At 38.2% G+C, this 14,237-nt stretch overlaps 2 protein-coding genes and 1 pseudogene across 2 annotated transcripts in view; 1 reads left to right on the top strand and 2 right to left on the bottom strand.

The window, feature by feature from the left end:
- The window catches only part of LOC119775265, a 37,612-nt pseudogene extending 25,629 nt beyond the window's left edge, over positions 1 to 11,983 (bottom strand).
- Positions 8,772 to 12,470, top strand: LOC119775245 (EH domain-containing protein 2-like). Its single transcript, XM_038273156.1, has 6 exons — positions 8,772 to 9,110; positions 9,224 to 9,400; positions 9,588 to 9,685; positions 10,092 to 10,504; positions 10,752 to 10,916; positions 10,996 to 12,470. The coding sequence occupies exons 1-6, from the start codon at positions 8,890 to 8,892 to the stop codon at positions 11,557 to 11,559; spliced, it is 1,638 nt and encodes a 545-aa protein (XP_038129084.1). The 5' UTR covers positions 8,772 to 8,889; the 3' UTR covers positions 11,560 to 12,470.
- A 361-nt stretch (positions 12,471 to 12,831) lies between these two features.
- LOC119775243 (von Willebrand factor A domain-containing protein 5A-like) overlaps positions 12,832 to 14,237 on the bottom strand; it is a 67,063-nt gene continuing 65,657 nt past the window's right edge. Inside the window, exons 22-23 of the mRNA XM_038273150.1 lie at positions 13,900 to 14,023; positions 12,832 to 12,969 (exon numbers count right to left, since the gene is read on the bottom strand). Coding sequence (XP_038129078.1) covers positions 12,890 to 12,969; positions 13,900 to 14,023 — 204 coding nt within the window. The 3' untranslated portion in view covers positions 12,832 to 12,889. The remainder of the gene's footprint in view (positions 12,970 to 13,899; positions 14,024 to 14,237) is intronic.

Genomic DNA, 14,237 nt, shown 5'->3' with positions numbered 1-14,237 from the left:
GATGATTGTCTAAAAGTGGGACATACAATAACTGATTAAAAAATAAAAAAAACGGTTTTACTTAATATTTAAATTTGACCATTTAATTCTTAGGCATTTTAAATATTTCCGTCTCAAATAAAAAAAACACCATAAATATGTTGCCTGGAAGGTAGTAAGGAATTGAAATATATATATATAAAATAAAATTATATTATAAACATCTGTTGATAAAACTGGGTCTCCTCTGAGTGATTACCTTATAATCACCTTTAAACTTGATGACTTGGGAACAAAATGTAGAACAAAAATTATAGTCAGACTGACTCAATTAGTTTTACTATCTTTTCATCAAGACACCTGAGCTGCTTTGATGAGCTCTGGTAGCTCAGTGTGAAAAACAGCAGACCCCAGGCTGTTCTCTACATCCAGTTTGTTCCTCTGCTTAGTTTCGATGTGTGTCAAAGCTGAAGGTGAACTCAATATAAGTCAAACTTATTTTTTGGTTGATAACAGTTTGTTTAATTTTTCAACTGGGCCCTCACAAAACCCTATTTTATTTTACTACCTAAAAAAAGAAAATATTTCCATGTACCCCTTGCAATGCACTAGCTGACCACTAGAAATATGAGTACCCGCGTTTGGGAATCACTACATTAAATTATAACCGGTTCACCACCGTTTCTTTCTTTGAACGCTAGTTTTTGGCAATTGAACACGAGGAATATAATTAATGAAAGACAGCTATAACATTGATCCAAAACTGGAATGTGCCAATACTGATATACTAGATAACTTTAAAAATCAAATTGTTCCTACAGATACTTTTTTTACACTATATAAGCTTAAAAAATTTCAGTCTAGGCAACTGGACGAGAAGTTTTCTAGCAGACGTTTTGCTACTAGAGACAAACTAGTAGCACCAGTAGACTAGTTGTAAAAAAAATAAAAAGGAAGGGGGATGGTGGATTTTTTTTTTTTTTTTGGAAGCATACATAGCCTAATTAATATAGTCCATTAACCTAAAGCAATATGCATGGTCTGGTTGTTAAATGTCAGGAACACCAGTTATTGACCTTGATCAAGGCACCTTACAGTAGAATAGCAGTCAGTCCCTGGACTGGCATGGCTAGCACTGCCCCTACATAGTTAGGGACTAATTTCCCACTGGGATCAACTTCATAGTCATTGTAGTGACTATTTATACAAAACTAAAATTCAAAAATAAAAAAAACTTAAGACTTAAAGGTGATCAAAGCGAAAGATGAATATAACTCAAATAGCCACATGATGGATCCCGTGGATTCTGGATTACAAAGTCCAAAAAGATCAAAAAGGGTAAAAATCCAGTTCTTTGCTTGCTTTATTTCTCTGTTCAGACAAACATGTTACAGGTTTCACAGGATTCTTCAGTGGCTCTCACTCTGATTCGGGCACCTGTTCTTTAATTGACTGACTGATTGAGACCGAGACTGTGACTGAAAACTGAGAACTGTGGCCGGTAAAAACCCATATGATCACCCACGTGCATCATGAGCTACCTAAGACCTACCTATTTAAACTGTGAAACACCCACATCCCAAGCGTAAACTAATGAACTAATTAAGTGAATCACTAAACAAATCCTTTTCTAAATAACAAACAAATTCTAAGATTTTACTGAAATTGGAAAATAGCTCCTACAGTCATAGTAGGCCACTTCTCTGATTTTATTTATTTTGCTCATGCTACTCGTAAGCCCACAGCCCGCCGAATGTTGAAAGGGCAATATTATTGCCATCACTATTGATATATAGTAGACATTTTACACATCAATGATAAAATGTCACAGGGGATGGTATGGGGGAATGTTCATTTAAGAAGGGGATGATTTTCAAGATTTCTTAAAGAAGGGGGATGCCATCCTCCCTCAACCCTCTCAACTCGAGTACCGGGTAGCAATGAGATTAATATACTGTACTTGTAACAAAGAATAAGGGGGGGACAAAAGGTGGCTTTAATCCCTTCACCCTGATTGTTAATGGTTTTTAGGAGGTTCTGATGGGTCATTAATTCCCTTGTCAGAGTGGTTTCGGTCACATACCTCATTGAAGTGTGGGTCAAGTGAGGGCCGGTGGGAGGTGAATCTTCTGGGTATTGTTCCTAAAAGTGTATGTGGGTCTACAGTTATGTCAAAGACCACCTTCTCTCTTAAAAGGTTAACAAAGATGGATTCCTTAACCCCTCGTTCAAACCATCTTTCTTCCTTTGCAAGAACGTGGACGTTGTCGTCCTAAGACGAGTGTCCTTTAGCCTTCAGGTGTAGGTGAATGGCTGAGTCCTTTCCTGAGGAGTTGGCCCTCCTGTGTTGAGGCATACAACTGTGTAGCAGTTGCTTGGTCTCTTCAATGTAAAGGTCTGTGCATTCTTCACTACACTGAATGGTGTAAACCACATTGTCGGTTTTGTTTCTGGGTGTCATGTCTTTGGTGTGAACCAGTTTTTATCTCAGACTGTAGAGCTCTGCTTTCCATTTCTTCCATGTATAAATTCACCACTATGGGAGACACAGGAGAGCCCATCGTGCACCCATGCTTCTGCCTGTAGAAATCTTGGTTGAATAGGAAGTATGCGGTGGTAAGGCATAAGTCCAAGAGAGAACATATGTGGTCAAATTGGTCCTATATGGTTGAGTGTGGTCCTGAAGTAAACACATCCTGCATCCTGAGGTGGAGACTCCTTCTTTATTGGGGATGCAAGAATAAAAGAGATGTGACATCATAGGAGACCATGTCGGTGTCCTATGATGTTCTATAATGCCCCAGCATAGGAGACCATGGTCTTATCCTTGTCCAGTGTCAAGTTCTTTATCCTGGAGAAGTCCTGTGAGTTAGCAATGCGATGTGATGTGTTGCCAACCAAAAGAGGTGTGAGAATTGAAGGGAAATGTTTGGCAATGTTGTAAGTGACAGAGTTAATGATCCAGAAGATGGGCCTGAGAGGAGCACCTTCCTTGTGTATTTTTGGGAGGTTGTAGATCCGGGGGAACAGCTTCTCCTGGGTACAGCCCGTAGCATCGTTGCCTGTCGATGGCTTTTTCTTTTTTTTAACTGCTAAAGGGACCTATTTCTTGTAGCTGCTGTTGGGGTCTTTTTTCAATGATTCGTATGTAGCTGTGTCACTGAGAAGGGCTTTAAAGTTGGAATGGTAGTCTGATTTGATAAGAACAACTTTGCATATTCCTTTTTGTGCTGTTAGTTTAAACACTTCAGCCCCATAAACCCATCAGGACATTCTGTGAAGCAGACTTTCTTCAGTTCAATGGTAGAGAAAGCCCATTTTGCTGGTTATGATAAAGCTCTAAAGGCCATTTTAATTGAATCCTTTTGGGATGAATAAATACAGCCTACTGCTACTGTAGTGGGGAGTATGATCCTCAAATATGGCAAATGTCAATATTTGTAAGAAGTGAAATAAAAAAGAATCATTAAATTAAATAGCCATTTGATGAGATAAAGCAATGCAGAAACCCTAATGTCGCTGAGTTCAAGCTGAACCTCATGGAGTTTTGTTGTCTCTGCAAACTATTAGTACGAGACAGTGTAACAAAACAAACACCATCCTGGCATGAACTTCCTCTCTTCCCAGCAGGACAGTCACACTCTCCAGCTACAGGATCACATGGAGCTCCTTGGCAGTCACAGGTCAGAGAACAGTTTTCATCATAGTTTCCTGTTTGGCAGGCTAACAAAAGAACACCACAAAGAAATTAAAAAGAGATAATTTTTGAGCTGCAACTTAAGAGAAAACCTAACACATGATAATATGTTTTAGTTTAAATAGAAAGCTGTGTAAAATAGCTGCAATTTAAGTGCTTTAAAATAAGGGTTCATAAGCTTTTAAAGAGCTAAGTGATTAATTTAGCCTCAATATGGATGATCCTACTTTGAATAGCTAACAGGTATTCTGATTTTTCTGATTCTGATTTCTGCTCCTGAATGACATTCACTACAGACAGAGATTTAAGGGCTCTTAATTCTAAGAGCATATCAGTGTAGTTTAAAGAAACAAGGATATTGCTGAAAAATTTTGGAAAAACTAGATTCACTCAACATAAATAATCCAATTTATTAACCAGCAGTAAAAGAATCAATGAGATTAAGAAAATCTTAGCGGAATCCTTAAATTCATTGATAATAATGATAATTTCTGATTGTTTTTGTCAAAGTGTCAGGTACAAAACCTCTTTAAAGTATTAAAGCATTAAAATATTATTTTCTTTGTGAGAGCTTACAGCAAAGGAAAGGTGCCAACATTTTGTTTAAAGATTCACTAAAGAGCAAAAAGTTATTTCTGGGCAATACTGACTCTTGAACATTGGGTTATCCAGGTAAAGAACCGAATCTAAACCATGATCTTGAAAATTTACAGGCCTACAACAACAGCAAGGCCTGTTCAAAATGACTTCCAGCGACCCCCCTGCTCCAAAGTCCCATTTGGCGTCACATTGGGAGAATGGTTCCTAACCCTGTTCCTCAGGGACCCCAGTCCTGCATGTTTTTGGTGTTTCCTTGTTGCATCACACCCAAAAAAAAAGAGAACAGATTATTAACAGGCTTCTGCAGCACTTAATTGCAAAATTTGAATGAGGTGTGCTGGGACAGAGACATAACTAAAACCAGAGGTGTCAGAAGTATTAATGTTTATTAGTCAAGCAGAAGTATAAATCCTACTATTTAAACATTTTTGTAGAAGTTACAGTATATATTTAAGCTTTTTACTCAAGTAAAAGTGTAAAAGTACCATTTATGATACTACTCTAAGTATAAAAGTAAAAGTAATCCAGGAAAAAATTTAGAACAAATTTTTTAAAGACAGATGCTTTAAACTAGTTACTGCACTACCCTAATAAAGGAAAAAAAAATTCCAATTCTGGATGATAAATTTCTTTTATGTAATTTTTAACAAATGGCAACAGTGTCAAATTTCACTTTTAGCAGTATTTATTTTGGTGCGTGGCCCTAGGTAAAGGCATAGAAAAGCAAAGCAGGGCATGTGCCAAACTTTTGTTAAGCTAAGTCAAGAGAAGAACTGAAGTAATAGTCTTTGGAGCAAATGAAGAGGGTTATAGTGATGGACTTAGACCTGAATCTTCAGGGACACATAAAGACAGTAACAGTCAGCATTCTATTAAGTTACGCTTTTCATTTGAACTTTTCTTTTTCTTATCAATCATTTTACCTTTTTATGTAATCATCTTATTTCAATTATTCCCTTTCATTTATATTGCCTGTGTGCCACTGCAATGTACTTTTCTTTTTTCTCTCATATATAGCACTTTAAATTGTCTTGCAAGTGCTATTTAAACTTACCTTACCTTGCATGTTTTTTTTATGTGATAGCACAACACAAGGTAGTATATAATTGTTAAATGGATGGATACGAATGCATGGCTTTCAAAGTGTTTTCTAGATAAAAATCTGAAGTGTGGCCTACCTAATGTTCAACACCTCTGGGTTAGCATATGAATATTTAAATTTGACATTTAAATAAAACTTCCCTAAGACTTTAAAGGAGCATTACAGAGAATTTGAATGATACTGCCACCTTTGGCCAGAACACAGAATGGCAGCACTCTTCTGCTCATTCTCGTAGCTCGCACTAATTTTAGAGATTAAATTTTTTTTTCTACTTTTTTCATATTATGTAGAGTTGCCCTTGGTGTCCCAGTTGAGCTGAATGACAGTGACTACTGAGTATGTGTCATGATCTGCCCTGATAGCTGACCTTAATTACTCACCTTATTCACCTGCTGTTACTGCCCCGCTCTCTAACTATCATTCATCTTATTCCCCTGCTCCCTCTTCTATATATATGGTTCAGCCCAGCTATCACGACCAGATCATCATATGACCTTTGTCAGTCGGTTTTGTTAGTTTTGAGTTTATTTCCAAGGTTTATGTCCTTATTCCCAGCGGCCAGTGGGTTGAGAGGTTTTAGTTTTTGTCTTGTCTCTTGATTGTGTCCTGGCTCCTAGGTGGGAGTACATTTTTAAGTCCCGTAGGCCGGGTTTATGTGGAGACCAGTTTAAAGTTCTGCAATAATCCAGAACCATATATTTTCTCCGTCCCTTAACCAATGACCCAGCCTGTCTGCATCTATGTGTTTCTGTCTGAGCTAGTTGCTCAACACATGGAACTCTGAACCTGCCTTCACGCTCTGTGGATTCCTGGAACCTTGGATCTGTCTGTTCTTATTTGGATTGAAACCTGACTGGGCTGTGGACTCCTGGATATCAGAATGGTTCTTGTCTGATCTGCTCCCCTGACCTGGATCGGATCCCTGCCTGCTCATTGAGGTTGCTGCATCGGGAACACTCTAGGCGGCTCTGCGCCGCAGCTTGTTTGGCAGGCCATGGGCTGGATCCTGCCTTCCTCAGAGAGGATGGACTGAACTGTTTAACAAGGTAAGTGACTCACACAGATAATCATCTCCAGTCAGATGATCGTGGTCACTTACCTGTGTTTCCCCCTCCAGAGTGTCAGTGATTTGGGTGCCCCACCCCCCTACTGCAGCCGCTGCAGTCCGCAGATCCACACCTCCGGGCTTCTGTTTGTTTTTGTGTTAATAAACATTTTTAACTTTCCCGCTGCCTGTTTCACCTTTAATACTGGGTCCATCTGCACACAGATGGACCCAGTATTCAGTGGAGATAGTCAGTGGGATTACATTTTTTTTTTTTTTTTTGGCTTGAGTCTGGCATGCGGGAGATTCTGTGTTTGTGTAATTCAGGCTGCTTTCAGCTCTGTGTCTCCCGCTGTCAGAAGCCGCATTTGTTTCCCTCCCTGAATTGTTCAGGGGGGTTCACTGATATGTGTCCAGTTTTTTCTCTACTCGACCCATCTGTCCCATTTCATGACAGTATGCACAAAATCCAACTTAGATATAATCCTTACTTTTCCATTGTTTGCAATGGACTCAGTCTTAGTCCACTGACCAAACAATGTTTTATTTGAAAAGGCCAAATAATAGGGCTATTTTAAAGATATTTTTTTTGTAAAAACTTTAATATTTTCTCTTAAATTTTTATTAAAACAAAAATTTATATATTACATTACAGGAGATTAAAACTTAAAGCATGTACTTTTAAATAGAAAGATCAAGAGCAGGTGGTACATTGTGATACAATAGTAAAGAGAGATAAATATAAATGATAAAACATTAGCTTCAAAAAGTCTTATATGTAAGATCATCTAACAAAAAAAAAAAAAAAAAAATAAATCCAAAAGTGAAAACAGTTTTTTGTCTCACCCAGTTGACACTGTTCCCCCTGAAGCCCAGTGGGACATCTTTGCTGCACTCCCGGTCTTAGGGTCAAATGAAACTCCACCTGGACAGTCACATGACTGCACTGCAAAAACAATCCAGAAATAAGTAAAAAATGGCTTAAATTAAGTATATTTAGCCTTAATTTGAGCAGGTAAATAAGATGATTTGCCAATGGAATGAGTATTTTCACTCTTAAAATAAGATAGTTAGATAATATTTACTTGAAATAAGACGATAAAATAGTTTTTTCTTATTTTAAAAGGAAATTGTCTTGTTCCATTGGCAAAGTGTCTTACTTATCTCCTCAAATCAAGGAAAAACACACTTATTTTAAGAAAAAATAACTTATTGAGATTTATATTTTTTGCAGTGTACAGCCAGCGCCAATGAAGCCTGGGTCACATTCTGCATTGGGATATGGACACAAGAAAGCGATCAATTGACAGCAAAAGAAAAATGTTTTATTAAACAAAGTGGAGAAAGTAATTAAACTCTGCTTAGCTCTCAACCTAAATGTTCAAACTGCTCGTATTGAAGGACACAATTTAAAAGGAAAAATTTCAAGAAAACATCATAATTAAAAATCTACTGTATGAAAAAGAGAGGTAAAATAGTTGTATTGTTACAATATTTTAAAGAGTAAAACATAGAACTTATGACTGAGTTGAACTTAACGTGTTTGCTGGGTAAATAAAATTTATGTGGCATTGTGCATAGCGCCTTTAACTTTACCACATAGCAAACTATGATATGCAGCGTTACAGAGAGAGCTCCCTGTTTTTGGGTCACAGCCGCTGGAGTTTTCTTTGATACATTTGCATTCCTTGGAACAGCCTGCTCCGTGGGTCCACCTGGGACAATCTGAGGGATGGACCATGTCGTTAAAAACAGGAGATGAAAAAAAAAAAAGAAGGCAGCAGTACAGGGGATTCGTGACACAGAATGTTCTTGACTGTCTGCTAAAGTAAACAAAATATACAGCATACTAAATGTCCACTATACAACAAAAACAGAAACTCTGGGCAGCTTTGGTTTGTAAATGTTGAGAGGATAATTAGAAAAATATGCTGAAAAGAAACCTCAACTATCAAATTTCATTTTGCAGGAGTAAAACTAACAGACCATGTTATCATGACATTAGATTTGTGTTAGTCTAAGTAGAGCACAGTTTTACACCATTTATTGAACTTCCCACAAAGTCTAGGACAACATTAGTGTTAGTGTTTACTGCATTATACCTGCAGAGATCACATAAACTCAAAGATTATGAAAAAATTCTTAACATGTTAATTTCTTATATTCAGCTTTAGTCACTCATAAGGAAACAGCTATTAAGTGTGTGACTGTGAATACGGATGAACTACCACACCACTAATAACTTTAGCTTTATCCTGCCAAGATAGTCCATACTTAACAACAAATACTGAGCTGCACTACACCCAGTCCCTCTCCTCTGCTGGCTTCCTGTTAGGTGCAGCTGCAGGCTCTGGTTACACCCTCTCCACCCTCTCAACGTTCAGGATGGAGCAGACAGTTTTCAAGTTTGTACTTTAAACTCAAGCAACTTCCTTCTCAACAAGTGATCAGAAAAACTTCTGCAACATGTCTATCCGGAGGTTTTGGAGCAACCCAAAAACAGTGGGAAATGTCAACGTGGTGACAGAGGAGCTGAAAAATCTTTATAACAAGAGGCTGCTGTCGATCGAGAAGCATTACTCTTTTCATCACTTTCACTCCCCAAGCTATGAGGATGCAGACTTTGACAGCAAGCCAATGGTGCTGGTGATGGGTCAGTACTCGACAGGAAAGACTACTTTCATCAGGTAAGCCTCAAAACTAGAGGTGGAATAAAGCAAAGCTTATGTGCACTGTCTAAGCCGAGGCAGTTTGATCCAATCCAGATGTTGGTAGCAGGTTATGTCTGCTGAATCCTCAGGTATCTACTAGAGGAAGATTTCCCTGGCAGCAGAGTTGGGCCAGAGCCAACCACTGACTGCTTCACTGCCCTCATGTATGGAGAGGAAGAACGAGTCATCCCTGGGAACGCTATCACTGTGGATCCAAAGAAACCCTTTCGCAACCTCGACCCATTTGGGAATACTTTCCTGAACAGGTAACGGAAACACAGGAGGAAGGCAAGGCCATAGAGAGAAAAATGTTAATTCTAGGACATTTGAATATTCAAATATATTGCAAATTTTCATTTGTCACATACACACTAAGAGCAAAGGTAATTTTATCGAGACTGATGAACTGAGATCTAATATGATACTAAAATCTACCTTTTTTTTCCTTTGCAGATTTCAGTGTGTCCAGATGCCAAATCCAGTCCTTGAGAGTATCAGCATAATTGACACACCCGGCATATTAACTGCTGCCAAACGTAAACTTAGCCGAGGTGAGACAGATTATCTTTAGGGTCGCTTGATCAAATCCATATGCTTCCAGATATTTTCTTGCAAACTGCTGAGAGTGGACCCCAATGCAACTTAAAATGCTTTAGGAGTGCTGTCATAGAAAAGGCAATAAAGTAGGAATGATCAGTCCATCATAATTCACCAAGTTGATGTCAGACAGAGCAACTTAAAGACGTAAGCATGAGCTGTGAGCAGACAAGCATGGACTAACTGAGCAGCAGTTGCTTTGTTTTATAGAAACATTTGTCTGTGGGTGTAACAGTAATGGCTAGAAGCCAGTGAGGACCACTGGGACGTGTTGCACGTTTCTCTATGCCTTTTTGGCTGGAAGGCTTTCCCCATTTTATACAGTGATGAAAACCGCCTGTTTTTGTTCTTTATCCTCAGGCTATGACTTCCAAGCAGTACTTCGCTGGTTTGCAGAGCGTGTGGATCGGATCATCCTGCTGTTCGATTCACATAAATTGGAGTTCTCAGATGAGCTCACCAGGGCCTTTGGGGCTCTGTACGGCTATGAGGACAAGCTGCGAGTGGTTCTAAACAAGGCTGACAGGGTGGACTCTCAGCAACTTATGAGAGTGTATGGTGCCCTCATGTGGTCACTGGGGAAAGTGTTCAGAACCCCTGAAATTCTACGGGTTTATATTGGATCCTTCTGGTCAGAGCCAAGGCTGAGGTGCGACCACTACGAGCTAATAGAGCTGGAGGAGGAGGATCTGCTGACGGATATAAGGAACCTGCCACGCAACGCTGCAGTGCGAAAACTGAATGACCTGGTGAAGAGAGCACGCTTAGTTCGGGTAAATACCCTTTCATTCACATTTGCATGCAGTCATGCTTACATTTAGAAAGGGGGTGAATGTACATATTTGTCCCTGTATGTCAAACTGTTACTCTGTTGGATTAGAAAGGCTTTGTCTTTAACAAACATCAAATAAGATTTGAATCTACGCCTAAAAAGGGTTGTTGATAATTCAGTGAAAAATCTAATTTAATAACTTGTAAACTTCTGAAGACAATTATATGTTTCATTTGCTCTCTTTTCAGGCTCATGCACACATTATTGGCTACTTGAAGAAAGAGATGCCAACAATCTTTTGCAAAGAAAGCAAGAAGCACAGTCTGATCTATGAGCTTCCTGTTATTTTCAACAAGATCCAACAACAGCATCGAGTCCCAGCTGGTGACTTCCCTGACTGCACCAAGCTGCAGGTTCAAAAATTAAGTCTTTTATGTTATTTATCCACCTTAATGCCTTCTATGAGTCTCACAAGTTTGCATCCATTTGCAGGAAAAACTTCTGGGTCAAGATTTCTCAAAGTTCAAGACCTTGAAGCCAAGTCATATGAGCTCCTTGGACAAACTGCTAACCAGCGATATAGCTGGTCTGGTTCCTTTACTGCAGCAGCAGGAGCAGAAAAAGAAATCACTGCCTGCCGTGTTGGATGGCGAATTCATGGGTACGTTCCGGCGGGACCAGTTCAAGGGAGATCCATTCAAGGAAATAATCAAAGAGGATGAGATCAGCGAAGCAGATTCTGATGAATGGATTGTGGAGAAATACAAGCCAAAATACGATGAGATCTTCTATAACCTAAGTCCACACCACGGTAAACTCAGTGGCACCAAGGTCAAAGAGTGGATGACAAGCACACATTTGCCAAATTCTGTGCTTGCTCACATCTGGAGGCTGTCTGATGTTGACGGGGATGGCATGCTGGACAATGAGGAATTTGCCTTAGCAGTCCATCTCATTGAGGGAAAGCTGGAAGGACACTGGCTACCCAGAGAGCTTCCTTCACACCTGGTGCCACCCTCTAAAAGACTCAGTACATCAAGCGACACAACGATGTAATCTTCACATTAAAGAACAATGATAGAAGAATAACAAAACTTCAAATGCCTAAAACCTGTTCTGAACAAACCTGATCACAATTCTTCAGGGGCCTTACAGTCTTTTGCACGATGTTATATATTTTAATTACTGTTGACTTCTATCACGATTACATAACACTGCTTGATATTTCTAACCAAATGATGAATAACATTTATATTGTCATTATTTCAAGTGCAACAATATTCCATAGATGTATTACAGTCTTAATCCTTCAGCTTTTCACCAAACTATATGGCAGAAATGACCATATAGTCCTGGAGAGCAGAGGCAGTCTCCATAAGTTTATGGCAGGCTCTGTTGTTGTGGCATTTGCACTTTTGTCTACAGTCTGCCTTCCACAATAACCCCTTGGACAATCTATGATCGAAAGACCTTTGTACATTGATGGATGACAACAAAATTTACTTCATTTTACATCACAGTTTCTCAGACCATGTCATGACTTATAGAACGGTATTAAAAATAGTCTATTTGATGTTAAATAATCTAAAATGTAGAAGTGTATGTATCTTAACCAACCACTACAAGCATTTAAGAACTTAAAACAGAAAATAACTTTCAGACCCTAGAGTCCAGAAATGTTTTTAAAATGTTGTCTTTTCTTGTTTTGTATGGTACAAAGGTTTTACAAAATGGATATTTGTAGGATAAAAATTGGGGATAAATTTTTTTTATTGCATACCTGTTTAATTGTATTATGTGCACATTTTTATTATATTATTATGTATATTATATTATTGCATTATTTGCTTTACAGTAATACATATGTGGACAAAATCGATGGTACAGCTTTTTCATGGAAAGAAAAACACAACATAAACAACCTGAATCTTATAAAAGAAATGATAAATAAAAATGTGTGAAAATTATCAAATGGAAGTCAGATATTGCTTTAACATGCTTTAAGAGAATGATTAAAAAAATAAACACGGAATATTCACAAAAGAAGCTTAGTATCAATTAAAGCCAAAACGATGTGTACCCTAACAGATTTAGACTTAAAATTATCTTCAGTCAACTCATTAAAGACTGTGGCGGGGAGAAAATGTGAAAGAAATGGAATGAAAAAAATATACATTGAAGATTAGAAAAAAAATCATTCAAAGGTATTTTATGAGCAATGAAAATTAATCAGATGTTAAAAGACGTTGTATGCTTGTATCAAATAATCAGTTCACATACATTTGGTGGTGCACCTTTGTATAATGGATGAAAAGTTTTTAGCATTTCAAATGTCTTATGCTTAGCTCCATGTCCATGGCCTCTTTTCACTGATACTTGGAAAACCTTAGAACCCAAGGACTTCTTTCTTTACGTTGCAACCCAACAATGTATTTCCGGCTTCAACACACTCTGATACACGTGGAGCTGAAAAAAAAATAAAAATTACTGACCTTATTGTCACATAGCAACACACTGTAACTTACCGTGAGGCAAAAAACGTGTTTAAACAGTCACTGATTGAGCAAGTTCTCTGACTTAGAAGATAAGAGAGGTCTGTACTTATAATCATAGGTACACTACAACTGTGAGAGACAGAATGCAAAATAAAAATACCGAAAATCAAATTATAGAATTTTAAAAAATTTGCTTTGTAAATTATGGTGGAAAACAAGCACTTGGTCCATAACAAAAGTTGGTAGCACAACCATAATTGGCTACGACAAAAGTCAAACATTTCCTGCAAGTCTTCAGAACAGATATTTTTGCCATTTCATCCTTGCAGCTCTACTCTAGAGCATTGATGTTTTGGGATTGTTACTGGGAGAAATAGATTTAAACTCCCTCTACAAGTTTATGGTGTTGAGGTCTGAAGATTGGAAAACCTACAAAAGTTGAAATGCTTTTTATGGGGCTAGTCTTATGTTGCCCGTGCAATGAGTTTTGGATCATTGTCATGTTACAAACTTCCACATTCCTTCCTCAATGCAGATGCAGGTCTATAGTACTCTTCCTAGTGTCCTTTGACAACTCTTTGGTCTTTGCCATGGTTGAGTTTGGAGTGTAACTGCTTAAAGCTGTGGACAGGTGTCTTTTATACAGATAACAGGTACCAATGACATCTATGATACCAATAGGTAATGAGTGGAAGAGCTTCTTAAAAAAGCTAAATGTTTTATTACATTTTAGTCTCCCCACGATTGAAGTGTATCTAAATTAAAAATTGCAGTCCTCTCTCATCCTACGTATCGGAGAACTTGCACGATTAGTGGTTGACTTAATACATTTCTTCCCACACAGTATTTTCTTAAACACAGCATTAAAAAACACAGGTTTCTTGCAGATTATCTGTTTTACCCTTCTGAGCCTTGATCCATGAAGCAGTCTTCATTGTGAGAAGCTCCCACTCCGCTTTGGCATCCATCTTGAACCCATGAAGCCATATCAGAGCCAGAATGGAGGCCCACACCTCATTGTTGACCTAATTCACAGGGACAGTCAAAACAGGATAATGAAAAGAAAAGATGTCATTATGTTGCTTTCTTCAGTGAGAAACCATATTGAGCTATTTAACTAAATATGTGCTGTTTAGTGGAAATTTATGATTTACCCACAGACCCAAAGACCACCCACAGACAAATGTTTCTATGATTTACTACATATTTATTCTAATCCCAAACTTAATACAGAAACAG

This window comes from Cyprinodon tularosa, unplaced genomic scaffold (genome assembly GCF_016077235.1).
Source record: "Cyprinodon tularosa strain WSP-4 unplaced genomic scaffold, ASM1607723v1 ctg86, whole genome shotgun sequence".
NCBI lineage: Eukaryota > Metazoa > Chordata > Actinopteri > Cyprinodontiformes > Cyprinodontidae > Cyprinodon > Cyprinodon tularosa.
Note: the sequence above shows the minus strand (reverse complement) of the source record. Positions and strands in the feature narration are given on the sequence as shown.

Bases quoted from the DNA above. Each gene is read 5' to 3' on its own strand.
- LOC119775245 (XM_038273156.1), top strand. From the start codon at position 8,890: ATGTCTATCCGGAGGTTTTGGAGCAACCCAAAAACAGTGGGAAATGTC. The intron at 9,111-9,223 runs GTAAGCCTCAAA...CTGAATCCTCAG, and splicing joins GGAAAGACTACTTTCATCAG to GTATCTACTAGAGGAAGATT. The intron at 10,505-10,751 runs GTAAATACCCTT...CTCTCTTTTCAG, and splicing joins AGAGAGCACGCTTAGTTCGG to GCTCATGCACACATTATTGG.